Source organism: Neofelis nebulosa, chromosome 12 (assembly GCF_028018385.1).
Source record: "Neofelis nebulosa isolate mNeoNeb1 chromosome 12, mNeoNeb1.pri, whole genome shotgun sequence".
NCBI classification, from domain to species: domain Eukaryota; kingdom Metazoa; phylum Chordata; class Mammalia; order Carnivora; family Felidae; genus Neofelis; species Neofelis nebulosa.
In genome coordinates this window covers 94,967,216-94,995,068 of record NC_080793.1, presented here as the reverse complement: position 1 = coordinate 94,995,068, position 27,853 = coordinate 94,967,216, and the positions used below count along the sequence as shown (strand labels likewise).

Sequence of the window (27,853 nt, the reverse complement as noted above, 5' to 3'; positions counted from 1 at the left end):
GGGTAGGTAAGGCTACTTGATGTCACTTATTTGTCTGCTTTGAAGATGGAGGGTGTGACACATTTAAGTATGGCCAAATTCTTTGGCACTTCTTCCACTGAGGGGTGATGGTCTACATCCCCTCCCTTTGGTTCTATCTGGGCTCTGTGTATGTTTGACCTGTAGAATATAGTGGAAATGACTGATCCAGTTTCTGGACTATGCTGTGAGAGGCTGGCAGCATCTGCTTCTGAAATCTCGATGCCATGCTGTGAGGAGGCCCAGGGACAGGCACTGAGTGAGTGGGGCCATCTTGGAAGTGGATCCTCTGGTCCCAGCTGAGCCATCCCAGTGACACTACATGGAGTAGAGATGAGCAGTCCCCACAGAGTCCTGACCAAATTGCTAATTTGTGAGCAAGATAAATTTTACTGGGATGGCTTGTTATGTAGCAGTGAGAAAGTATAAATGTAATCTGCATCAAGAGAAGGTGACATTTAGGTTATTTATCCTGCTGCGTGGTGGTTTTTCTATTCTCCATCAGGTCTGAAGTGTCAGAAACACAGGAATCCCAAATGACTCTTCAGCTGCTTAGTTCTTTGGACCCTGTTTATTCAGAAATATATGTACTAAGCACCCACCGAATGCTACACACAGTTCTAGGCAGTGGGGATATAATGGTCAATAAACCAGATGACATCCCAGCCCTCTAGAGTTTATATTTGGTCAAGATGTAAATTAATAAATACTTAATTTCAGATACACGTTGTGGCTCAAGGACAATCCCTGGGGATGATCTATATAACAGTTTTGAACAGAGCCCAGTTTGATAGGAGGCTTGAATCATAACCAGGTTGATTTAATGAGATATTAAATCTGCTTCCCTATCTGGACTTGAGAGTCCTGATGGCTAACTTGGATTTTTCATGAGACTCTGGTCAAACCAGAGTTTTGGGATTGATGTGTTGCCTCTATTAATTTTCAGAGGCCAAGGACAGGAAAACTCTATTTGGCACCCTTTCCTGGTCCTCAGAGAACTCTCTCCTATGATGCTTATCTGAAATGTCTTGCATTTCAGTTAGTTGTTTATCAGGACACAAGTACAGAACTCAGGCTGATTTGTATTCATCTTTTAAAAAAATGACAATATACAATCAAAAATACATATTTCATGTAGCCTATAATTCACACAAAGCCTAACTTGGAAAACACAAGTGCTCTTACCCATACATTTAAAAAGACTTTATGTAAACTCTAAATTAGAAGATACACATTAGTTACTGAAGATAGCACAGAGATTATATATAAAAAGTATTTTGAGGGGTTGTCTTGTGCTTTGTTTAAAAAAAAAAGTTCATGTTAATTTTTTGCAGAATTACTTACAAAGAGATACAAGCAAATCCACAGAAAAAGATAGCAAACAGAGTGATATCAATCAGGCAGATTTTGAATCCCTTCAATCTGAATTCTTTCTCACTTAAAATTATTTTCTGCATCACCCGATTTCCATAGGTAAGCCTTGCTCATATTCAGTATCAAAACCAATGCTGACATTTAATATTATTTTGGTTTCACTCTCCTTTTGGCATCTTTATGTTTCTTCCGACAGTCCTAGAAAAACGTAAATCAAGCCTTTGTTAAAAATAAATGTGAATCATTTTCAAGTGTTGAGTAACTATAAAGTAAAATTTAGGTTATTCAGTGTCAGGATTATGGAAAGCATTATGGGAGTGCTCACTTGGAATGAACAAGGAATATTCAAACTTTTTAAATATGGAAACCATATTTTAGTGTTCCCCAAACTCAGGACTTACTGTTACTTAACAAGCATGGCGGGAACTTGCCCACACAGGCGGCTGCTCTTAGGTTCCTCACCTGCACCAGATATGGCATGACCTAAACAGAGTCCCTTCCTCCATGGTGACTCTTGAGAGGTTAAATCATGGCCTCAGGTGTCACCATTTGTGTCTTACATGTTACTCCTTACTACCGATTTCTTACACCAGACAAATACTAACACACAGACATAACAGTGCATCCATCTGAGGAGACAATATGGGGATGCTGTTACTCACCATACGCAAGGTGTTTGTTCTGGCCTCCCAAGAATTCCTGCTGATATTACTTCCCACTCCTCTCCAGAATAAATGAGAACCTCATAAGGGAAAATCAAAAGACAAGGCAGAAGATTAATGCCTTTAAAATGGATGATATGCTAGTGCTGGCATTATCAAGGTCTTCAATTCTAGTTAACACCGTTTTTTCCCCAATTTATGCTAATTTCATTTTATTTACTTTTAGAAAATGTTTATTTATTTTGAGAGAAAGAATCCCAAACAGGCTCCATGCTCTCAGTGCAGAGCCTGACACTGGGCTTGATCCCATGACCGCGAAATCACTTCCTGAGCCGTGACCAAGAGTCCGACGCTTAACCAACTGAGCCACCAAGGCGCCCCTACAATTTATGCTATTTTAAAAAATATTTTGTTTTTACAAAATGAAAATATAGAGCCGCTAGAATTTTTACCGTTTATGTATCATTTACTATTATGTATCTTGCTTTCTGTTTGTGCTAGGCTTTAAGAAATGAGTTCACCACAATGGAATACTCCTTGGCAATGAGAAAGAATGAAATCATGCCATTTGCAGCAGTGTGGATGGAAGTGGAGGGTATTATGCTGAGTGAAATAAGTCAGAAAAGGACAGATATCCAATGTTTTCACTCATATGTGGATCTAGCGAAACTTAACAGAAGAACATGGGGGAGGGGAAGGGGAAAAAATAGTCACAAACAGAGGGAGGGAGGCAAACCACAAAAGACTTAAACACAGAGAACAAACAGGGTGGATGGGCGGGGGAAGGGAAAATGGGTGATGGGCATTGAGGAGGGCACCTGTTGGGATGAGCACTGGTTGTTGTATGTAAGCCAATTTGACAATATATTTAAAAAGATAAACTTAGGTGGTTGAAAAAAAAATGAGTTCACCAAGAGCCTCAGTTTTCACATGAACGTTCAGGGTATGAAAAACAGGAGTTTTGCCCATCTAGCATCTAAGCAAGTCCCCACAACAAAGAAGCCCTTGTTGATGATGATGATGATGAATGAGGGAGGGAGGTGGGGAGTGGGAGCTCTCATCTTCCAGAGCTTAACCAGTCTACCTGTGAGTCCAAAAACAGAGACAGCTGAACCACATGACATTGCAAAGGATCAAAATTTTTGCCAAATACTTTCTTGGATGCGTGTTTCTGTATTGGAGTGCACAGTGTGAGAGCTGTACCATTTCCATTTCCTGTTCTATATCATTTAATCCAGAAATGGACTCACTATGAAGTCTTTCATCATTCTTAGAAAAAAAGAAAAATCTTGTAGTCTCTTTCTCAGGTACTGGTACTTCTCTGAAACAAGAGAGGGAGGGGAGAGAGAGAGACACTGGTTAGTTAATTTCAACATTTCAGATGAAATGTTCTGAAAATATAAATGAACTATTCCTTAAATATATCTGCTTTATGTTTTGCTCATTTTGCCCTGATTTAAAGTGACTCCACCCTGTATTCAGCATCCTCTCTTCTACCTGAAGCTTTGGTAATGAAGACTTATATCCCATGGTGGTGGCTGACCGTCTCACCCCAGTGTTGCTACCCCATCTGCCAGTGTTTCCCATGGGACATTCCAGGGTCCTCCTGCCAGACCCAGGACTTCATACGCCTCACAGGGTGCTATCCAGTTTTAAGGAAGAGACGTGATTCCTGTTACAGAAAGGCTAGAGAACTCTAAAGAAGCTGAAAAGAAAATTAAGTTGTCTTGTGAAGATAAATTTGGATAGTTCTATCAGCATGTCTAACACAGGTTCTACAAATTATGAAACAGACCTGCACAGAAAGAGACTGCTTACCTGGGGCTGGGCTTCCTGTCTTCTGTTTCTTCTGTAACCTCCTCCTCTTCAGAACTGCTGTCTTGGAAACGAGGGGCTCCCTGCCAGACAACCTTCCCAGTTCTCACTGTCTCAACTCTATAGGCATCTGTATCATCATGGCAATGAAAGGGGACAGGACTGTACCTGATCACACTGATGTGACCACTTTGACCATACACACATAGCTCTAAGGGTCCAGTAGCTTAATCATTAATTTAAAATCAGTAGTATCTTTTTGGATTTTCAATATTAATGGAGACAAAGTGTCATGTTTTTTTGGCATTACCAAGGTGATCTGACAAGAAAAATAGTAATACTATAAAAAGATATAAAAACTAAAGGTTTATAAATGTGTAACATAAAAGAACAAAAGTGCTAGCAAGAGAAGCCCAAAATAGAACATGTTGCAGTGAAACCACATTTCCCCGTTTATTCATCAGTGAGGAAAGGAAACATCTGTCTTTACGTTTTCAGTTTCCAAATGGTTTTTCTGGAACCGCTGAACAAGCCACTGCTATAAGATGTGGACAGTGCCCCTGATTCCTGGAGCACGGAAATCACACCCGAGGCGTCTCAGCACTCATTTCAAAGTGAATTTTCTCACGCCTGGCTTTCAGAAGAGTTACAGTCAATATCCACATCACACCAGGTCTGCTCAGCAGTTTAGGACTGACCTTGCTACTCAGAGGGACATCACATGCAAGAGAATAATGTAAGCAGAGCACATGATGTATTGTATCTTACTTAAGAACACATTTTGAAAAACTGGATCACTGCCCTCCTGTCAGAGGACCAGAGAAATGACACTAAGTACTTATCTGCTGCACGCATGGATGCTACTTTAAGCATGGTATCACACTGAAGGTGGGTGTGCAGCATTCTCTTACATGGGCACAGCCGGCTTCTCGGTGAGCTTCCACAACAGCTGCACTTCCATCTTAAACACTAAGGGAGAGCAGCCTAACTAACAGCTACTGTTGACTTCTGGGTCACGCTGGCCTCCAGACATGAACCTCCTGAAACGGAACGCAGAACTGTACGTGCTGGAGTTTGTTTTTCTCCAGGCTCTGGCACATTTCCCAGGATTAAGTGGGAAGCAACCAGCAAGTCGATGACAGTGCATCTGTATAAAGCCAAGGTTGCCTATTTCCACCTTTCCCTACCAGATGGCACCGGCTTGCTACAGGTCCTGGTTTTTCCAACTGCATGTAAGACAGAAGCTACTTAAATAAATGACTCCCTATATTTCTTATGATTATTTCCATCCAGGAGAAGGAATGCTGCACAGTACATGCTCCCCTTCAAGTGGCAGCTAGACGTCTGCTCCTTTAAGTGCAAAAACACTTCTTGCTGTGTGAACACAGCTCCAGGCACGTGGTTTTGGCCATATAATACTGAATCTGCTATTGTTCATGGAGGTGGAAGAGAATAATTCTCTTTTCAACTAATGTTACATTATTACATTTAATGTAGACTCACTCTATTACGTTCAAGCTGCCTGAAGTAAAAAAGTTAAGACAATTTAGAAAGTACCTTCCTTTACATCTTTAGCATCTGAATCAAAAAAGGAGAATGTGAACCCGCCAGGCTGCCAGGCCCCAGCTGTCAGAGGCGCGGGCTCATGGACTTTGACCTTCTCGCCATCACAATTCTCAGTAGAGGGCGTGTCGTCTGCTGTTTCACTGGTAACTTTTGTAGTCTGAAATATTTCTTTTAAGTCCGCAGCAATGTTATAATACATCTCTTTAGACACCTCAGGCAGTTTCTCAGCCTCCTCCCTTTTCTTCCTCCGTTTTGCTTTACTGCAGGGACACATACAGACACGCATGTCACAAAGAGACCATCAGCTGCCAGAAATTAGAACACCTTGGAAAACTAACCCATTCTTTCAACAACCCAGAGGATCCACATATGAAACTCTACTCATAAAAGCAGAATCTTGACCAATAAGCTTTTAATACAGAAAACCATGTCAAACAGCTCCAAACATTACACAAGAATCCTATCTCCCTCCTATCCTGAGTTACATTCCGTAAATCACACCTAAGATATTAGTTTTAAGAAAATCGGGCTCCATGCAGACAGTGCAGAGCCAGCTTGGGATTCTCTCTCTGCTCCTCCCCTGTTCGTATTGTCTCTCTCTCTCAAAATAAAAATAAACATTTAAAAAGTAAAATTCTGTGGCTTTTACAACATTGGTTTTAGAAATGAATTATAAATGTGCTAAGTCTACTCTGTTTTGATATGGAATGTTGATGTCATTTTAAACCTGCTCTGCATTTATTTTTGTCTTTGAAGTTGGGATAAAAAGTTCCATGATTATTTCCAATACTGGGTTTTTAACTATTACAAGACTAAAATCATTCTTCCTATTAGAGTCCACTCCATATATCATGAGTAGTATTGGGCCAAAATTCTAACTGTATTACCTATTCTAAAATACTAAGTGAACAAGATGTCCTAAATGAATGCCTTCTTGAGGGAGACTGTCACAGAGAGATACTTTTAATACTTCATTTAGAAAACCAACCTGGCCAGGATTTAAGGACAGATATGCCTTCTATGAGACTGAACTCTGAGAAACAGTGTACTTCAGACAGTTCCACATGATTATCACTGAACCATCTTATGGCATTTTTATTTTTAGTAATATAATTTATTGTCAGATTGGCTTCCATACAACACCCAGTGCTCATCCCATATGGCAGTTTTAAAAGTGGTCTAAAGATCCTTTGATCCATTTTTATGATGTGGGAGTTAATTTCCCATCCCTTGAGTGTGGGCTGGACTTAATGACCTCTTGAGGAGTGGAGTAAGGCTGATGTGACGGTGTGTGATTATGGAGATGAGGGTCACAAGGTTCTCCTTGCTCTCTCCCCGCCCACACCACCATCTCTGGGGGAAGCCAGCTGCCATGCCCTGAGGGCACTCAAACAGCCAAACAAGAGGCAAGAATGGAGGCCTCCTGCCAACAGACTAGGTGAGCCATCTTGCAGGCAGTCTTGAGCCCTCGGAGAATGCAGCTTTCTGAGAGCCCCTTAACTACCCAGTAAACCACTCCCAAATTCCTGACCCACAGAAATTGGGACCTAATAAATTTTTAAGGTCAAGCTATTCAGTCTTGGGGAAGTTTTTTACACAGAGATTCATGATTGATGCAGATTTTGGTACCGAGGTGTGAAGTGCTGCTCTAACAAATCTAAACCAGAGGAGGGGCTGCACAGTCCAGGTAATGGGCAGGTCAGGAGGCAGCAATGAGGGTGTAGGCAAGAGCCTGAAGAGCCTTGCAGAAACTGCCAGTAGAAACTACATAGCCACTGAGGAGGCTGCAGGTAGGGCTGTGGGAAATTGAGGTAAACGCTACTGGAAACCTGGGGGAAAGGGATCCTTGCTATGCCATGGCAGGAAGTTCAGCAGCACTGCATCATCTCTGTTAAAGTGGGCCCTGGGACATGCCTATGAACAAGAAGCTAGCTAGGAAGGTGTCTGGGAAGGTCTGAGGGTATTTGCTGGTTTCTTCTTGCTGCTTGTAGTACAACGCGAGCAGATAGTTTCATTGAAGGAAGATATTTCTTATAAGAAGCTAGGACCTCATGGTCTTGAAGACTCCTAATTTCTAGAACACAAGTGACATGAAATTTAAGAATTGGCTTCTAAGCAAAGAGCAAATCTAAGACTCAGAAAACATAGTCTAAAGCAGGTGTTAGCAAACCAGAGCCCAAGGACCAAAGCCGGGTTGTTGCCTATTTATGTGTGGGATGCAAGCTACAATGCAATCTTTTACAGTCTGAAATGGTTGGAAAAAATAAAGAGAAAATGACTTTGTGACATGGAAGATTACATGAAATGCAAATGTTAGTGTCTTACTGGTAATTTTATTGGAACCCAGCCTCCCTCACTCACATATTGCCTGTGACTGCTTTCCTATTACAAAGGCAGACTGGAGTACTGCAACAGAGACCTTGTGGCCTGCAAAGCCTAATATATTTACTATCTGATCTTTTAACAGAGAAATGTGTAGACCCCAGTCTAAATATAAAACAAAATCCTTTGTTAAGACCGTAGCCATAGCCCAGAAACTTCAACTGTTCAAACGAGGCTCCTGAGGAATTTAAAGGTGGTGTCTCAGCAGAAGTCCACAGGAAAATAAGCTGGTCTCCAAATGATCTGTGGGTGTGGCTCCTGTCTAATGGGAGTGAACCCATAGGAGATTCACAGGAGATTCACACAAATATTTTAAGAGAAATAGGTTAAGAGAAACACTAGCCTGGATTGATAGGTACCATGATATTCTACAAGGAAAAGGCTTTTGGATTCCCACATTTCTACTAGGAAAAAGAAGGCTGAGAAAATTACTTAGCCACAACCCCATGCGACCGTTCATGAAAAAGGAAGGATGATCCAAAAGGCGGAATCAAGACCGTGGAGAATTATTACCAGGCCCACAGTTCTAATCTAAGAACTCCCAATGTTTGTCCAAAGCTTTTTTGTCAAAATGTTTGTCAAAGCTCTTCCGGACTGGTGCCCCCTGTGCCTCCTGTATCCTCTCTGGACAGCAGAGCTCACAGTGGCCATCCTGTACCTGTCCCACCACTGTGTTCGAGAACGGGCAGTAACAAGTCTCTCTGGTTCACAGTTCTCTCCCGTCTCTAATTACAAGACCTGCACTCAAGGTGTCATACTCTAGGAATTACAACATTCAGCCTCATTTGCCCCTAGATGGGATTTGGATGACACCATCCCAGATTCTGAATGGATATTGTAGAAGTGAGGGTCCTGGGGAAGCCAGGGAGGGGGTGAGCATATTTTCCATGTGGCAGGAATGTAAACAATCTGTGCCAGGAGGTGCATAACGGTGGTTTTAAATGTGTTCACAAATTCCTTGTCACTTCTCCCTTTGAGAGGTGGTGTTTACAAGCCACCCCCATCCCCCCAATCAAACTATGGGTTGGACTTAGAGACTTGTTTCAAGAAAACCGAACAGGGCCGATTGTCAGTGTGTGGCTCAAGGCTAGGTCATAAAACACACCGTGCCTCCTCCTTCTCTTTTGGGTCACCGGCTCTGAGGGAAGACAGCTGCCCTGTTATGAGGGCACTTAAGCGGCCTAATGGAGAGGCCAACAAGGTGAGGGACTGGCCCACAGCCATGAGAAGGAGCCATCTTGGAGGCAGGCCAACCAGCCTCAGTCGAGCCTGCGGAGACTGAAGCCCAGGGCAACATTCTGACCACAACCTCTTGAAAGACCCTGGCCAGAACCACCTACAGAGGCTGCTCACAGAAACTTTGAGGTACTAAGTCTTTGTGGTTTTAAGGTGCTAAGTTTCAGATAATTTTTAATGCAGCAGTAGATAATACATCCTAAATATAAAAATAAATATACAAAATATACCCTACTCAAATGCCACGTTCAATGTGGGTTATTTGGAATAACATACAAAAATTCTACGTTGCAGGAAATGTTTATATTACTTCTACTTTGGTCTGATCTGATTCTTTTTAAAAGAAACCTTTAATCTTGGAAAAATTTTAGATTTGCAGAAAGGTTACAAAGACAGTACATCATTCCCAAATAGCCTTCACTTAGTTTCCCCACATGGTAGCATCTTCCGTAACTCTGGTACAATGGTCAAAACTAATAGATTAACATAGGGTCATCGCTATTAACTAAACTCAAACCTTATTCTCGTTTCCCCAGTTTCTCCACAGATATCTTTTTTCTTCTAGGATCTAATTCAGAATACCACATGCCTTTAGTAATTTTCACAGCCCGAAAATGAAGGAATTAAACGAGGCAGACTTGGTGGTTGCTCCACACATGTGCCGTATTTGTCAAACTGATAGGGCATGTATGGGAAACACAAGTTCCTACCACACTGAAGGAGTGAGTGGACTGAATCGCTGCCCTCAAAAAGAGATGTCCAGGCCCTACTTTCTAAAACCTGTGAACATTACCTGATTTGGAAAAAGGGTTTTTGCAGAGTTTTTAAGTACCTTGCAAAGAAGAGATTTTCCAGGATTATCCAGACACGCCCTAAATGTAATCACAAGTGTGCTGATAACAGACACAGAGATGAAAGATGCAGAGAAGAGGAGGCCACATGAAGACAGATATAGAGACTCCAGTGATGGAGGAACACAGCCAGGCGAGGACCACCATGGGCTGCTGGCAGGCACCTGAGGCCAGGAGAGAGGTGGGAACAGATGTTTCCCCTGAACGCAAGAGAACGTAGTTCTTCCAATAACCTTGACTTCAGACTCCCAGTAACTTTTGTGGTTTTAAGGCAGTTAAGTTTGTGGTAATTTGTTACAACAGCCACAAGAAACTAATACAAGTAGGAGGCACCAGAGCAGCCCAGGAGCACATGCCATTTACTTGCATGAGACTTCTTTGTTAAAAGGTAAGACTTTCTCCGCCACATCAATAATTCTACTCTAACTTTTTCCTCCCTGGTCTTAAATTAAATGCAATGTGGACCAATGGATAGATATTGGCTACTATCTACTACTATTGTCTGAAATGAGATTAATTTCTATGATCCTCCTCCAGAGAGAAGTAGCTGACTTACCTTTCTTTTGGCTTATCATCAGTCTTCCTTTCATAAGTGGCATGGTCATGCCTTGTTGGATCATAACGTATGACATCCCTATGTAAACGACAGACAGGAATAAATTGGGAGAGAGAAATCAGAACATAATGCAAAAAGTTAATAGTAAATCGTAAGTCGACATTGGAGCTATTCCAATTTTTGAGCAAGACAAAACCACACAACCAAAGAAGAGTGTCAGAATCTTGTTAGAGACAGTCATATTTTAAATTACCCAGTTTTGGGTTTCCCTGGATCTTTTTTTAACATTAAAAACTATTTTACTTACTAAAATATGGATAAAACTGGATTTGCATAAAATATTTTAGGGGGGAAAGGTTGGGGAGGTGAGTAAAGGTATAGAAAGGAAACCTGGGGATGCCCAGCTGGCTCAGTCAGTAGAGCATGTGACTCTTGATCTTAGGGTCCTGAGTTCAAGCCCCACTTTGGGTGTAGAGTTTACATTAAAACAAAACAAAACAAGGGGCACCTGGGTGGCTCAGTCGGCTAGGCATCCCACTTCAGCTCAGCTCATGATCTCGCAGCTCATGAGTTTGAGCCCTGCATCAGGCTCTCTGCTGTCAGCATGGAGCCCATTTCGGTTTCTGTCTCCCTCTGTCTCTGTCCCTCCCCAGCTCATGCTTTCCCTTTGTCTCAAAAATAAATAAAAACATTAAAAAAAAATTAAAACAAAAAAAAGAAAAGAAAACTGGTCATATGGTAGTGATTGTAGAAGCTGGTGTATAAGGAACACCAGTCTTTCCAAATTATGTGTTTAAAATTTTCTGTAGTATAAACTGCTACATTTATAAAGTTTCACAGTATTTATTTATTTAATTAATTTATTTATAAATGTTTATTTATTTTTGAGAGAGACAGAGACAGAATGTGAGTGGGTTAGGGGCAGAGAGAGAGGGAGACACAGAATCTGAAGCAGGCTCCAGGCCCTGAGCTGTCAGCACCAGAGCCTGACACGGGATTCAAACCCATGAGCCGTGAGACCATAACCCAAGCCGAAGCCAGACACTCAACTGACTGAGCCACCCAGACGCCCCAATATTTATTTTTTAAAGCAGGCTTCACACCTAGCACAGAGCCCAACACGAGGCTTGAACTCACGATCCTGAGATCAAGACATGAGGTGAGATCAAGAGTTGGATACTTGGGGGGCGCCTGGGTGGCACAGTCGGTTAAGCGTCCGACTTCAGCCAGGTCACGATCTCGCGGTCCGTGAGTTCGAGCCCCGCGTCAGGCTCTGGGCTGATGGCTCGGAGCCTGGAGCCTGTTTCCGATTCTGTGTCTCCCTCTCTCTCTCTGCCCTTCCCCCGTTCATGCTCTGTCTCTCTCTGTCCCAAAAATAAATAAAAAATAAAAAACGTTGAAAAAAAAAATTAAAAAAAAAAAAAAAAAAAAAAAAAGAGTTGGATACTTGGGGCACCTGGGTGGCTCAGTGAGTTGAGTGTCTGACTTCAGCTCAGGTCACAATCTCTTGGTTTGAGTTCGAGCCCCGCATCAGGCTCCGTCCTGTCAGTGTGGAGCCTGCTTGGGATTTTCTCTGTCTCTCAGCCCCTCCCACATTTTCTCAAAAATAAATAAACGTAAAAAAAAAAAAAAAGTTGGACACTTAACTGAGCCATGCAAGTGCCCCTACAGTTAATATTTAAATCACTGTCCAGCTGCTTCACTAATGGAAGCAATGCTGTTATGACATCTAAGTACATAAACAGAGAAAAAATTTAAGATTAGTTTCCTGGAGTGAACCTGGATCAAAGAGAAGTATATTTTTAAGGGACTGATACATACTGCCAACCACACTCCCCAGAACATTTACAATGGTCTACTTTTATACAGAGTTCAATAAGGCATTTATGTCAAAGGAAAATAGGATGGAATGGGATGGAACATAAACCATACTTAAATTTCTTAGCAGCTACTGATCCTTTGTGTGTAGAATTGCTGAGGGTGGTTTGCAAAACACTCTGCACAACGTCCAGAGTTTTGAGCTTCTCGGCAGCAAGCTCTTCTTCCTCGGCAGTTCTGCTGTCGTTTTCCTCTAAGGTAAAAGGGTAATTAACAATCTCTTGGCAAACATTACCTGAGCAGTCTCAACCATCAAACATTTACAAGTACCTAAACACGGGCAAAGCACATTCAGACAGGCGAAAGAAGGGCCAAACCCCATCTTCCTAGCCTTCCTGTCCCCATGCCCCTCAGTGCCACAGGGAATCCAGAAGTCTCATGACCAACAAATGAAAAGTCCCATTCTTGTTTGTAATTATGAAAACATAATTGCATTTAATGGCTTTCAGTGGCAACTCAAAAATTTTAAGGTAAATATTGAAAATGCAAGAGCAAGATACTAATTACAAAACTAAAGTAATTAAACTTTTTTTTTAAACGTTCTAAAAATGTTATTTAAATTACACGTAAATCTAAAAACAGAAGGTAGTGAAAGATGGCACTGAGAAAAGAACAGTCAGGAGCAAAGATGACCCACATTTGGGAAATGCCCACATACAAGAGAAGGCTAAAGCCACAGGGACTTACCTACAGAACCTCGGGAACCAGGAACAAGAATTGGGAGAAAACAAGGGAATTTTGGTACAAAGGGAGCAAAGAGAGGACATCTCAAGGCGGGTGGTCGACAGGGACAGACACCATGGGCAGGCCGGCGAGGCTGAAGCCGAGGAAACACCACTGCACTGAGTGGGGTTGCTCACTGCTGGGAGGGTCCACAAGTCAGAAGAGTGTCGTGTGGACACAGACCCAAGAGGCAGAGGTTCCGAAAGCGACCTCCACATGCAGCGCTAAATACAGGCCAATTTGCTCTGCCTGCTCCCGCCTCCTCAGGGAAGTGCTCGAGCGGCTCTGACGGGCACGCTGATGTGGACCCTGCAGAACCTGCTCTCCAAACCCTGGTTTCCAGAAGTGTTTCTTGCACAGGACAATCACCTCAGAGAAGAGAGGGTCAAAGCAAAGAGTGCATTTTCAATAAAAAGCTGTGGGGGATAAGCTTAGGAATCCCCCGGGCTTACAACAATGGGTTGACAAGGCATAAAGAAATACAAAGTCATAAAATGCTCACACCCGAGTATGGGTAAATCAGATTGGCACCCCAAGAATAAGGGGGTGCAAACACCCCGAGAATAGGGAGGCACAAAGGTGCCAGGAATAGGGAGGTGCAAAGGCACCCCAAAATAGGGAGGGGGTGCTGAGCCCCCCAAAATAGAGAGAGGCAAAGACCTGAAATAGAAACGGCGCAAAGGTGCCCAACACATAGGAACAACAAGATTAGATATTCAGGGTGAAAGCACCCCAAATTTAGTACTATAGCAGAAAGCTGTTTTCATAGGAGAATAGGGCCAGGTTAGGTACATTGGTGAATTGTACCTAACTGGGATGCACTGCGATGCAGGCAAAGCAGCCCGGAGTGGAGATGGTTAACAAAAGAAAAAGTGTCTTGTCAGCCCTGAAGTTATTCCCCCTATCTATCTCATCCTCTAGGCTAGCTAAGATAAACAGAGGTGCTGTCTCAGGTCTGCTGTAAACAACCTTCAACCTGACTGCCCGGCGCCAGGATTTGGTTTGTATTAACCCAAACCCCTATCCACGAATATCTTCAAGACCCCTTTCTCTCATGGCCACCAAGTTAATGTTCACAGATTCATTGTCCCTTTGTGCACGTCCATCACCATGTTTGTAAGCCTTCTGATCCTAATAAAAATGGGGCAAGGACCCTTACTCGGGGCTCTTGTCTTTTCCCCGACATTAGCCATCTCTCGCTTTAATCCTGCGTCCACTCTTCTGCTGACCAAAAGAGAACTTTGTTAGAATCTACGATAAAAAGCCAACTGCTTCTGATTCAGATGCAATTTAGAATGAAAAAGGTGGGTGTGGCGACTCGGAAGCTGGTAAGGTGGAAGGAATGGCCCTGTCAGCAGGAGCACACCCCTGAGAAGGAGGGACAGCAAGTATGAATGGTGAGGCCCAAGATTAACTCAGGAAGGACAGAAATGCGCTGTGAGGACAGAGAGGTACAGAGACCCGAGAGGGAAGTAGAGGCCTCACTTGAAGTGACCCTCCTCCAGGCCAGGTGGGAGGGGAGGGTTTTCTCGAAGGATAAGATGGAAACTTAAGCACAGAAGGTCTTGTAGAGAAAGTCTGGAGCCACTGCTGAGAAGGAAGTCAGAGATCGTCACTGCTGCCAATGTGCCCACACTGGGACGAATGCAAGCAGACTGGCACTTGGTGGGGTACTGCTTCTGAAGGACCTGCACCCAGCATGCACGCTGGGCGGAAGACCAATGCTTTTGTTTCTAGAAAGCCACGTGGGACTTAACCATCTTCCCCAACCTTGCCAGGACCTACCAAACTACTGTCAGGTAGGGCCCATCCTTCTCCCCTGTGCCAGGGACAGGGCAGAGGAAGATGGGGTCTTTCCTGTCCTTTCTGGCAGCTTAATATATACCAACAAGTTCAAGGAGTACTGAGTAAGCAACAGTGGGTCATGGGCCTCACACTCGTAAGTCTTGGGGTGCAGGCTCCCCACATGGCAAGCAAAGGGGCCAGACCAGACGACTCCCCAGGGAGCCCCAGCTCTGAGACAGGACGGTTCAGACAGTAGGTGTTTACCTTCCCGTTCCTCCTCACTGTCACTTTCCAGAAATCGTGAGTCCATGCGGAATCTGTCATCGGTGCCGAAGTGAGACTGTAAGTCCATGAGCTACACAGACACACAGATAATCGATAGCCATGATCCAAGACAGTGCTTCCCCTCCCTCCCCTCACCCTCAAATTCACGTTAGTGTTTGCATAATCTCACCACCCACGAACCCATCAAAATGAACACCGAACACCGGGGAGCAGATCTGGGCCAGCCTGCACTTACGCAGATTTAACAACTGTGTCAAAAACATGGACGTGTTACAGGTGTATTTTCAGCCTTTACTAACCTTCCGCCCAGCTCTGCCCTCAAACTGAGGTTTAATTCTGAACCTGTGGCTGTCATCTTCGGAGTCGGATTCCTCATCCTCACTGTCAAACAGCTTCCCAGATGCTCTACTCACAGACTCCTGGAACAGATGTAGACAGAGTTTATTAACAACCGAGACAATCTGCAATTCCTTCTTTTAAAAAAAAAAATTTTTTTTTAAATGTTTATTTTTGAGACAGAAGGAGACAGATCATGAGCGGGGGAAGGGCAGAGAGAGAGGGAGACACAGAATCCAAAACAGGCTCCAGGCTCTGAGCTGTCAGCACAGAGCCCGACACGGGGCTCGAACTCACCGACCGTGAGATCGTGACCTGAGCTGAAGTCGGATGCCTAACTGACTGAGCCACCCAGGCGCCCCTGCAATTCCTTCTTTACGTAATCTTAAGCCCATACTAAGAGCCAGTAACCCAGATGCCTCTCCCAGGAAAGGCTGGACAGTCAGAATGCAAAGTCCTGACTCCGTGACATTGACTTGGCCTCTTGCTTGGGTCACTAACGTCGAGGCTCCCGGTGCAGTCTGGATTGGGCATGGGGGTGTGGATGTCATACAGGACACACTCTACAGGGTGTCTCTAGGACTGATGTTACGTGGCAGACAATGTGGAAGGCAGGTTCATGTGGGGGAAAATCTGTAAGGTCCCTGGTGTCTGTGTGTGTGGTAGCCTGGGGAGTCCTGGGGCTACTGTGGCTCTGGAGGATTTTACACTGAACCTGGCAGTTGTGGGGAGGTCTTGGTCTGCAGTAGGCAGAAGAAGCGGATCTGCAAGAGTGGTGAACGCCCATGTGGACTTCCTGAGATACTTACTTTTACTGGCTCCTCTCCTGGGTGGCTTTGCTCCCGAGTTGGTGTCTCCTCTGTGTCGCTGTCAGAACCAAAGATGATGTGTGTTGGCTTGTCCTCTGGATGACCATCCTAGAGAAGTCAACAAGAGCTCTACACCGGCAGATAGCCCCTTTCCTTCCCCGGACAAGGCCCCTTCTCATCCCACTTGTTTCCCAACAGGCAAACTTAAAACTTCTTCCTCTCTGTGTCCAGTTGGCCCAGTGGACCTTCTTGGTATCTTTTAAATCTATTCCCACTGTCACTGCCCTGGTTCTGGCTCATGACCTCCCAAAGATTCTCTAGTTCCAGATTTGTCCCATTTCACTTGTTTGTCATAGCCTGAACAATCTTACCCAGATAGAGGCCGGCAAATATTTTCTCTAAAGAACCAGAGAGTAAATATTTCAGGCTTTGCAGACCACATATGATCTTGGTCCTGTATTCTTCCTTTTTGAACTTAAAAAAAAATTTTTTTTAATGTTTATTTATTTTTGACAGAGAGAGAGAGAGACAGAGCATGAGTAGGGGAGGGGCAGAGAGAGAGGGAGACACAGAATCTGAAACAGGCTCCAGGATGTGAGCTGTCAGCACAGAGTCTGATGTGGGGCTCAAACTCACGGACAGTGAGATCATGACCTGAGCTGAAGTCGGATGCTCAACCGACTGAGCCACCCAGGCGCCCCTTTTTTGAACCCTTTTAAATGTGAAAACCATTCTCAGCTTGGAGACTGTACCAAAACGGGATGGATGGCCTGCGAGCCATGGTTTGCTGATTCCTCTTCCGATATATACACAACTAATCTTCACTCTCTTCCTTTCCAGCCACAGAATAAAGTCCAACCTCCACAGCCTTTCACAACTTGCCCTGCTTCTCTCGAGCACCCTTGTCCTCTGTCCATTCGGCTATAGTGGCTGCCAACGCTCACTTTTGTACAAACTGCTCCCCTCCCACAGAACCCCTTCCCTCTCCCTTCCCACCCTCCTACTTCTGCCCAACCAGTTCTCACTGATCCTTCTACCTCAGAGTCCATTCAGGCTGAGGGAGCCCCCACCCTTCCCCCTGGCTGACGTGCTGCACCTCCTTGTACTGAGGGTGCACGGGCACTCTTCTCTCTGGGTCCTGGGGCACTGAAACGGGATGAGACAATGACCACCAGAGGCAGGGACCAAGATCCTCATTCCCTAAGTCTAGCACTTACTGTGAAGGCTGGGACTTCACAGACGCACACAGTTGTGCAAAAAATGCATAAAGCCTCATTAGAGTGAATTTTAGTGAGACATAAACCACTGGCAAGTGACTTACATGTGAAGTCGGACATGTTAGGACACATCACTGACCTATAGTAGTTAAAGCTTTTAAAAGAAAAGAAATCAGGAGGAAAACTTTAGATTAAAACAAATTAAGAATGTTTTTAATAAATAGTTTAATCTCAATTTCTCTGGTCTATGCTAAAAACAAGGTGACCAAATCTTCTAACACAAGGGACACAACATGGAACAGGTCAGTGCTGGGACAGAGGCTCTGAGGGGCACGAGGATCTTCACAGGAAGGAAGGGTAGCCTCGTGGTGTCCAGACTGGGCACGCACTCACCAAATCTGCCAGGGCGTTATGAACCAGCTGCTTCCGCACTTCTTTTGCCTTCCGCCTTTCCTCCAAGGCTGCCAAACGTTTCTCGTTATCGTCAGTATGCTTACCCTTAGTGGGCAAGCCTGACCAAGCGGTTACAGGAAGTGGGGAGTCCGTGCTGCTGCCCTGAGCGGCTCTCCTGGAAGAGCCCTCCAGTGCTTTCCCAGGGGCCATGTGGCTGCTCCTTCCAGAGCCCTCTCTTGTCTTTCTGGTCCCGTGATAACTGTCTTTATCAAAGCCCATCCTGGGGGTCTTTATACCAAGACTTAAAGATTTCTCATCTTTTAACAGCAACAGACTAGAAGTAGGACTTCTACTTCCCCTCTCCGAATTGCTTGGGGACACCATCTTGCGATCCTTGCTCTCAAAAGTGGATTGTCTCTTTTCAGGCTGCATTTGGTTTGGGTCACTTGCCTTCTTTGCATGTTGGAGAGGAGTTAGTTCGCTTGGTGAGTCATTAGCACATGGGGACCCCTTTCCTGTGGACAGGCCACTGGGATCACGTTTCAAGGAATGCTGATCTTTATTTGTATCGTCAGAGGCCACTCTGTCTTTCAGGGTTTTTTTTACTGATTCCTTTCCATAGAGACAGCGTACCCCCTTGAAAGCCTGGAATTTCGGCTTTAGGCTGTTTTCCTTTGGTTTCTGTTTTCCATGGGTGTTTTCTTCTCCTTCTAGGAGGGCGGCCACTATCTCCGCAGGATGGATACACTGCTGGCGTCTGTGGAGGCCACCCCGAGTCCTGTGGCTCTTGGAGGCCTTGTCACACTTGGCAGGGGTTTCCTGGTCACCGCTCTCAGGGTCATGTCCTGGAGCCTGCAGGTCACTGCCAGCCAGCTGTTCCAGATCAGTTAAAGTGAGACTCACACGACGGCAGTTTCTCATCAGAGTGTTGTACTCCTCATCTTCCTCAGACCCACTGGATTCTGACACAGAGCCCACATCTTCACAGCTGTTGGAGCGGGATGTAGCCCCGGGACTGACGGCTAGTTCCGCGTTGGTTTTTCTGTTTTGGGCTTCAACAGAGTGATCAGAAAGCTCACAGTTTTTTCTATTTTTCAAAGCTTTCTTGTGTATAGACGTTTCCATTTGTGAAAATTCTGTACTGCTTTTGACCTCACTGGGCTTTTTTCTTGTTGCAATGATCTCAACTGTGTCTCCTGAATCATAGTTGCAATCGCTTCCTATGACATGGTCTTCACCAGCCAGGCAAGAGGCATCACCTAACCCTGGTAAAGAGCGCAGTTTGCGAACATCTGGTTTGAAATCACCCCTTACAACTTCGAAGGGCTCGTTTGCAGATTCATCTATTGACGACCGCATAGTTTTCTCCAGGCTTTCCTCTCTTGCAATCAGTAGTCTTATTTCTTCTTCGGAATGTGTATCATCATCAGACATGTGATTTCTGTTCCTGGTAGTTCCCATGCCAGAAGTCTGAACAAATACATTTTTAAGTTTCTGGCTATGAGAAGCAGGTACACGCAGTAACGGAGGAGTAACAGGATCACAGGGTGTTTCCTGTGCCACTTCTTGCTGTAGGGGCTGCAGACTCCCCGGAACTCTGCTGGGTCTTGCTTTTACAGCTGGAAACGCAGCACATGCCTCGTCCTTCTGCACTTTGATCCTCTTCCTGGGGGGGCTGTGAGCGGCAAAGAACTCCCCTCGTCGCTTCTTACTCATGGGATCATCCCCTCCTTCCAGTTCCCAAGTGAGGTGGGACACAGGGGTGACATCTGTGACATCGTCCCCAATCTTCTTTAAGTTGTGACAGTATTTTGACGGGTCATACTTCATGATGTCACCAAAAGTCAAGGAATAAAACAGAGGCACTAGGTTTTGGGAAAACTTAAGAATCTGGTGAAGCATACAGAGTACTGTGCAATCTTAAGGCGGGTCACTTACTCAGAGCCAATCCTCTTTTTCCCATCCAAAAGAACGAGGCCTTCACTCAGTGACCTCAGGGTCTGCGGAACTGAGCTTTCCACAGCACGTCCAGAGTTAAATCCGAGTGCCACCACTGTTAGGCAGCAGAAATGGCAAACCCATTCAGGTTACATAGCAGGCATAGGGGCCACACACTGTTTTCTGTAAATCTGAGAAATCCATCCACTGAGCTGATACTGTACAGCCGAGTAGAGAGGGGTACCCAGTGGGGCATGGCCAGCTGCTGCAAAACCTTTGCTCTCCACTCCTCTCGACCATTCCTGCCTTCTCAGCACTGGCTCATCCCAGCTCTGATCTTCTCAGCTCAGGAGCATCTATCCCACATCCCGCTCACTCTGCAGGGCATCCCGCAGATCTTTATCAGAAAGCTAGTGGGGCACCTGGGTGGCTCAGTCGGTAGAGCATGCCACTCTTGATCTCGGGGTATTGAGTTCAAGCCCCATGTTGGTGGGAAAGATTATTAAAAACAAAAACAAGGGGCGCCTGGGTGGCTTAGTCGGTTGACTGTCCGACTTCGGCTCAGGTCATGATCTCACAGTTTGTGAGTTCAGGCCCCACATCGGGCTCTGTGCTGACAGCTCAGAGGCTGGAGCCTGCTTCAGATTCTGTGTCTCCCTCTCTCTCTGCCCTTTCCCCGCTTGTGCTATCTCTCAAAACAAATAAATGTAAAAAAATACAAAATAAAAAAAAAATTTTAAAAAGATAGTAATTCTTTCCAGGCTTGTTTTGTTGCTAACACAGTCTAGAAAGATTCTAGCTAGTGTCAAAGTGCTGTGATGACAGCTAGCACATGCTGATTAACTAAAACCTGTGAACAGGCAAATGTAAGTTGCTTTCAGCATTTAGGAACTACTGAACGCCTGCCAAATATGTGAGGTGTGCTGGGCAGCGTCTGCTGTCTCCAGCTCCACACCGTCTGTCCTTCAATACCCTCTTTGTTGTCAGTTGCTGCCACTGGTGGAAGGCTGAGAGGAAGTCTGCTTTCCCTGACGTTAGGGCCAGCAGCAGGGAGAGCAGAAGCGGCTGTGGCCAGTTGTCCGGGGGCCACAGTGGCACAGCAGCTGTGAGCAACGAGGACACACCTGCACTTCTCTAGCCCCGGGGTGGGGGAACTGTACTGCGGTTATTACCCTCGGACACTCTGCCTGCCAGCTGCTTGCTCCTCCAGCACTTTTTGAAACCAGTGTATGCACCGCATCTGCTCTGAAATACCCGGAGCGGCTTCTGTTTCCCAGACCGACCGGCACACGGGTTACTGCTAAAGAATACACAGGTGGCACCCTCTGTCCAGAAGTCCAGGATGCTAGGAATTCAAAGTCCTGCACAACCTGACTGCGTTTCCTCAAGGGAACAGGCATCCACGTTCACTCATCCAGGATCCACACTACTTCGGCACACACCAGTCTCCAGCCTGTCCACACGCTCCTAACTACTGGTCTTTCTACCACTTTCTATTAATGCAAACCATACCTCACTTCCTCCGAAACCTTCTTTAACAATGGCCCGAGCCTCCAACCCCCCCACCCCACCTTCTTTAGCGCCTTTGGCAATGGCTTTGAATCCATATCAGACAAGGAGGATATGAAAGTTAATCCATAAAAGTGCTTCTTTGAGTGTCATTCACTAATATAAAACCTCTCATTGTTTCAAACATGCAAGTGGGTAGGTCTTACCTTGCCTAGAAATTGAGAACATAAAAATTGTAAAAAAAGAATCTAAGATTTACTGACAGAGGCAGTGAAACCCTAATGTGATGAAGTGAACTTTTGCAAGTATCCGTTGCTGAGGTAAATACTAATCACTTTGAAAAGCTGTTTGCAAAGGATATCTTACGTTTATGTTGATTCTTTAGGTGAAGGACTGGTAATACTCTTCCAAATTTACTCACAACCCAATTCTAAAAGAAAAAGAAAAAGGAATACATTTACTGTACATGTCACAAACAGAAAAGATTAACCATATTGCATAAACACTATAAAAAAAATCAAACTCACAGTGGGCCATGATTACTGTTGGGTTTTGTTTTTGATAATGAAACTGGAGTTCTCAAAAAAAGTGTTTGGGGAAAGAAAGGAGAAGCAGGACAGCCATCGGTCCCATACACACCACGTGGGATGCCAACAGCTAACAGTACGCATTAAGAAGGCAAAGTTGGGACCTGCCTGTACGCCTCACCACCTATGTATGTCCCTTGGGAGACCCACCTCCACTTTTGATTTCTTTCTGTAAAATGAGGGAGAACTGTGCTTATCCGAGAGTTGTAAATGCACACTGAAAACCCTAAGCACTGCCTATATTAGGTGCCTCAAATCAAGGGAAAAAGCAGCCATTCTAGACACGACAGTCGCAGTCACATGGTCTCAGGACTTGGTGTCTGGGCAACTTGGGGTTGCCAGTGGACACTCACTTTGTGTCCTGGCACTTCGGTCCCTGGCACAGCCTTCACTTGGAAATCCACCACACCCATCTTCTCCAAGAAGTTGGTGTTGCCTATCGTTGATTTTTCTTTCTTTGCTTTTGCTTCTTCTCTCTCTTGGGCCAATCTGAATCAAAGAAGATACAAATAAGCGTTAAAACAACCAACCATGTATTGACAGTGTTTTATTTTACTACCGTAAAGTTGTCTGACTTTATGTAATCATTTAGGATCTCTTGCTTTTCCCTTTCGGCTTACTCACTATTGGCATCTTATTCACCCTCAACCCCTTCACTCTTCTTCAGGAGGAAGGGGTGTCTTTCAGAGCCCAGTCTGCCAAGTCTTGATTATTTCTACACTTGGAGAGAGAGAGACGGAGAGAGACGGAGAGAGAGAGAGAGAGAGAGAGAGAGAGAGAGAAAAGTGGGGCTCGAGCTCACTCAATGTGGGACTCGAATTCACGAACTGTGAGATCATGACCTGAGCCAAAGTCAGATGCTTAATGACTGAGCCACCCAGGTGCTCTATTTCCACGCTCTTAATGAAGAGAATACAGAATGCCATCTCAACCTTCCAATTCAAACTCCCCTACCTTACTCAGGCCTGGGCAGCTGCACTGACCAGTCCTCACCAGCCTCTTGCCCCTGGTCTGTTTCCTTTATGTTCTTCCTTCCACGACTGTCAGATTCATGCTCCTCAGGCATGCCTGCCCAGACACTCCACGCTCACCCTGCCCAGGACCAGGGCTCCAGCTCTAGCACAGAGTAGACACTGAATTGCCCCTAGATCAAGTTCCATCACTACCCTGTTCACAGAGGCCCTGAGCTGAAGAACAAAGTCAAATTCTCACCTCTGTCACTAGACCAGTCCTTCAAAATATGCCTTCAGCATGCTGCTTGAAACCTGTTTTAGACCCTGCCATTTCCCTGGCCTAGAACAATCTAGTCAACTCTCTTGGTTACGGCAGCTGTACATCCCTAAAACGTTTCCTATTTGGAAAGCTCCCAAACTGTACTGTTTTCTCCCTGAGAATAATATCTTTAGAATCTTAAAATGCTCTAATGATTATTATACTGTCTTGTTCTTAAATCACTTGCAGAATTAAACCTATGCCTCTCATACAGGAACTTCCTATTTTCTTTGTGTCTTTGTATGGCACTCGCTTTAAGAAGCAAAATCAACATAAACACTTAATAGTGTCTATTAAAATTTTAAATGTATATAACCCTATCATACAACTACTCCCCTTCTGACAGGAACCCAAGGAACCCGCGCACCGTGCAGCTGCCATCCTCCAAGGTCATCTCTTATGACAGGTAGAAATAGTCTAAATGTTCATCATGAGTGGGGGATAACTAGTACCTGTGGTATAGCCATTTTCTGAAACAGTTAAACAATCACTACAAAGAAGGGGGAAGATCTACATCATCACAGAAAATTGTGTGTAAAAAAATAAAATAGGTATATATTTACATGAGTTAAAACATACGTAAATGCATTGCATTATCTTTTTTTCGGTGGGTCTGGGGTCATGGGGAGTCACAGTTCAAAGGGACTTTAGCTCTACTTGTAACGCCTAAATTTGCTAGGACTATAATAACATAGTACTTGACAGTTTCAAATCAATTAAGTGAACGTATAAAACCATTTACAATATAACAAAATACGGTTTAAATCCATGCCAAGCAAATCTTACCTGTGCAAAAAACTTTCTTTTGCTAGCTGAATTTGTAGTGTTCCACCTTTCCATTTTGTTTTATTTAAAACAGACATACCTATAAAGTAAAGAATCATTATACAAACACATGCCAGTGCAAAAATATATTGCAGCAAGTCATTTTTACAGTTAGTACTAAGAAAAGTACACTTATCGATCACAAAAAGACACAGAAGAAATAAAGAAAACAAAGCCTGGGAGAAAAGGCCTAGGCTGTGGTCTCAGTTGAGCCACTCACCCCAAGAGTCCTTATGCTCCCTATTGCCCAGTGTTCCCTTCTGTTCCTGGAAGAACAGAATGAGGCAAATGTGTAAAATATAGCAAAATTTATCACTCCTTCACAAAGTGATGCCAGGAACCTCTGGTAGATGATTGACATTTATTTACCATTTTATTGTTATCTCCCATGCTAAAACTAAAAAACATGAGTATAATCTTCTAAGGTGAATCAGGGGACACTGAAATCCTGTACAGCTTTTACTTATCACCTCTCAAATTATCACTATGTAACTTGCAAATAAATTAGCCACAAGTGACTACACTGTGTTTCAAATGCTATGTATGCCCTAGTAATTGATTTTTCTCAATACCTGCTACCAGCTTCTTTAATAAGAACCACTGACAGAAGTTTCCATGTGGTAGGTACTACCACATGTAGTATGTAGTAATGTATTACTCGGTTTAATTTCTGCAGTGATATACATCAGATAAACTGGGGCTTCTAGTTGGAACAACTTGTCACAGGTCGCACAGCAGAACTGATGAGTTCTTTACCACCACTTATTTCTCACTGTACAAGAGAATAAATAAAAAAAAAAAATTTTTTTTTTTGCAAATAATAACACAGAAGGCTGATGGCCCTCTTTCTTTATTAGCATGTTCTCTTTTCAGTGTCTTTTGACTTTTTAGACTTAAGCGAGCTTGAGTAATGAGTTTACGTTACTACATCAGTGGCAGTACCAATTATCTCTCCTTCCTACTTCATTGAAGGCCACAGTTTACCTTCAGCTTTACTCAACTTACTGGTAGAGATTTCATCTAAAGTCCTCTCCTAACAGTGCTTAATGACAAGAATTAGCTGCCTAAAAATGAACACATCGAGGAAGGGAGTATGGCATATACCCAAGGGCATATATGTCACAGGCAGTTCCTATGAAAGCGTGTCTCTTGCCCCAAATATTTGAGAATACCATTTTTGAGCAAACCCACTAGCAATGTGCTGCTATATGTCTGCTGACACCAGATGGGATGGACCTAAACACATCCTGAATGTTAGGATACTAGAATTCCCTTGACCATGGCTATTCCTCTGGATGTCTTTTTTTTTTTTTTTTTTTTAATTTACTTTTGAGATAGAGAGAGACAGAGCATGAATGGGGGAGGGTCAGAGAGAGGGAGACACAGAATCTGAAACAGGCTCCAGGCTCTGAGCTGTCAGCACAGAGCCTGACGCAGGGCTTGAACTCACGGACCGTGAGATCATGACCTGAGCCGAAGTCAGCGGCTTAACCGACTGAGTCACCCAGGCGCCCCTCCTCTGGATGTCTTAAAAGTAGCTGTCGAGTTACACAATGACATGAAACGGCAAATAGAATACAAAGCATAGTAACAATCTTACACTTGTTCAGGTCTGCTTCTGCTACTCTGATGTTGATATACGCAAAGACTTTCTGTGGATTTCCTAAAAAAAACAAAAACAAAGAACAGAACAAAACAAAAACCAAACCTTAAACTCCTACCCAGAAAACAATGTAAAAATGATTAAGTTTCTAAATTTAAAAAATGACTCTTGGAACTTTACTCTTTCAAAGAAAAATCTTTATTTTTCATTGGATACAAAGATTGCATTTTTCTAAGCACGATTTTCAACATATTCCAAAAGAATTAAGAAAATAAATGTTAAGCAGTCAGTTAAACATTTTGCTTGTTGTATGTTAGTGATATTCTATTTAACAGGACACCTTGGAAATATTAGAATTTTAGCTCTGAAAATTGAAAGTTGCATGTTTCAGAAAGCAGATGTTTTGGAATTTAGAATGCTTTTTGATCCCAGAAATGTAATTCTGAGCAAGTTCCACATTTTACATAACACCTTCAAGGCAAAGGGCAGAGGGATGGCATACACACAACAGTATCTTGGAATGAAATACTTTCAGTTTCAAGGCTAACATTCACCTGCAGGGTTCCTTTATTTTGTGATATTGATATGAATCGTATCTGCCTTTAACAACCCATGAAGGAGTATAAATTTACCTTTGTCATCTTTTCGTGTGATGATCTCCACATCAGAAACTTCTCCAAATCTGCTGAACTGATTTTGTAGGTCTGCCCTGGAAATGTTCTGGCCAAGGCCGCCCACAAAAAGGCGCTTCACTTCTCTGTTGGCTTTCATGAATGCTGGGCATACACTTAGTGTGTTCTAATAAGAAAAATTATTTTCTATCTGTGCAGGAGAATTCTTTCCCTTAGTTCTTCTCAAATCTAAAAAAACAAACAAAAAACAACAAAATGAAACAAACCAAACCGAACTACTTTCCCTGCAACTTCTACTTCAACTTGGTCGCCTGGACCTGTGTTTCACTTTCTGTTGTCTTCCAAATTTCATCACTGGAGACTCTGCTCACATCCTACATCCACATTTTCCACGAACACACTTTGGAACAACACCTCACACTCATACAGACACACGTACAGGAAAATTCTTTCCCTCTAAATGACCATGATATTATACTCTAGCCCCTTTCACTAATGCATATTCCAGGTGTTTTTCTTTTATTCATCCACACATTCACTGTAACAAAAGCTGACAAAAATGGGATGGGGCAGGTTAATATGCTACAGGATAAAAAGCTCTCCATCCTGGAGCTTCCCGGTCATATGAGATGTACACAAATGGCAAAACTACAACGTTACGTCACAACACAAGCATCTGCAAGTGCTGTTCAGTCACAATGAGAGCAACCGATACCACAGAGAATACAGGGTTGTTGTTGCTGTTTTTAACACTGCGTGCCAGCGTTGTACAAAGTGGTTTAGATGAGCAGGACAGGTGAAGTCATTCTCCCATTAGGACAAATAGCAGCGAAGCCTCAGTAATAAACCAGATCTAATTTCAGAACCTGTAATTCTTAACGCATACTAGGGAATTTACTGGATTAGAAGAGACTCGGAAGATCTATTCCAGAATTGCTGCGATTTAAGGCCCATCCTGAGATCGTTCATCCCGCTCATCTCAGCTCCGACCCTGCCCTCCTGGATAAGTGACACCTCCCACGCGAGACGCCAAAACTGCGCCCAGAAGCCCAAAGCATGGCTCGTGTTCCGGGCGTCAGCCTACATCTATTTGGTAGCCTCCCCCGTCCCCAGCCTGCCCACCCCAGTCTTCTCCCTCCCGGAGACCCAAAAACGGAAAGGGAAAGGGTGCCACACAACCCGGTCACTTCCAACGCCCCAAATCCCTCCTCACCACGCTGTCTTCCGCAGCCAGCGGCGCCCATGCCCCTAACTTCCAGTCACGTGTCCCAACAGACACGTTCTGTAGTCCTTCCTACTCGAGTTCCAATCCAGGCTCCTAAGGTTCCGTTACCACACTCAGTTCCTGGGCGCTCCTTGTTTCCTTTGCGGTCCTCTGGAGTACTGCGGCGCCTCGCCACTCTGCCCTCAATGTCCGCAAAGGACCCCAAACCGAAATTCTCTAATTCGTACTTTAAAGAATCCACGCCCTCGGTTCTTCGACTCTCTGCCTAGGACGGCGGAAGAGACACCGGGGGCGGGGGGTTGGACATAGGGAGGCTCCCTGTCACGTGGCCCTGGCACCGCCTCTGCCGTGACGTATCGGCCGGGTTGTTCCAAGG

The 27,853-nt window shown here is 44.3% G+C and overlaps 1 protein-coding gene and 1 long non-coding RNA gene across 5 annotated transcripts; one reads left to right on the top strand and one right to left on the bottom strand.

Annotated features, from left to right (window-relative positions):
* Positions 1–1,080: 1,080 nt before the first annotated feature.
* Positions 1,081–27,760, bottom strand: NOL8 (nucleolar protein 8). 4 transcript variants are annotated; one of them, XM_058695969.1, is made up of 17 exons: positions 27,466–27,759; positions 26,253–26,480; positions 25,618–25,680; positions 23,979–24,057; positions 22,274–22,409; positions 21,695–21,763; positions 17,887–19,719; positions 16,277–16,384; positions 15,431–15,550; positions 15,111–15,201; positions 12,393–12,531; positions 10,461–10,538; positions 5,427–5,695; positions 3,873–3,999; positions 3,305–3,375; positions 2,055–2,134; positions 1,081–1,590 (listed from the first exon to the last, which is right to left on the bottom strand). In XM_058695969.1, the coding sequence occupies exons 2-17, from the start codon at positions 26,389–26,391 to the stop codon at positions 1,540–1,542; spliced, it is 3,453 nt and encodes a 1,150-aa protein (XP_058551952.1). In that variant the 5' UTR covers positions 26,392–26,480; positions 27,466–27,759; the 3' UTR covers positions 1,081–1,539. The 4 variants fall into 4 exon arrangements, with proteins under 4 accessions (XP_058551952.1, XP_058551953.1, XP_058551954.1 ...); XM_058695970.1 differs by lacking the exon at positions 27,466–27,759 and adding an exon at positions 27,139–27,244; XM_058695971.1 differs by lacking the exon at positions 25,618–25,680 and having other exon boundaries at positions 27,466–27,760.
* LOC131492226 (uncharacterized) lies at positions 7,826–14,246 on the top strand. The gene is made up of 2 exons (XR_009251939.1): positions 7,826–10,292; positions 13,983–14,246. It is a non-coding gene; the product is annotated as an uncharacterized LOC131492226 (long non-coding RNA).
* Positions 27,761–27,853: the final 93 nt, after the last annotated feature.

Coding starts and splice junctions, on each gene's coding strand:
- NOL8 (XM_058695969.1), bottom strand. CDS start 26,391: ATGAAAGCCAACAGAGAAGTGAAGCGCCTTTTTGTGGGCGGCCTTGGC. Junction 21,764..22,273: donor CCGAAGTGCCAGGACACAAA/GTGAGTGTCCAC, acceptor TTTTTCTTTTAG/AATTGGGTTGTGAGTAAATT. Junction 4,000..5,426: donor TGCTAAAGATGTAAAGGAAG/GTACTTTCTAAA, acceptor ATGATGATACAG/ATGCCTATAGAGTTGAGACA.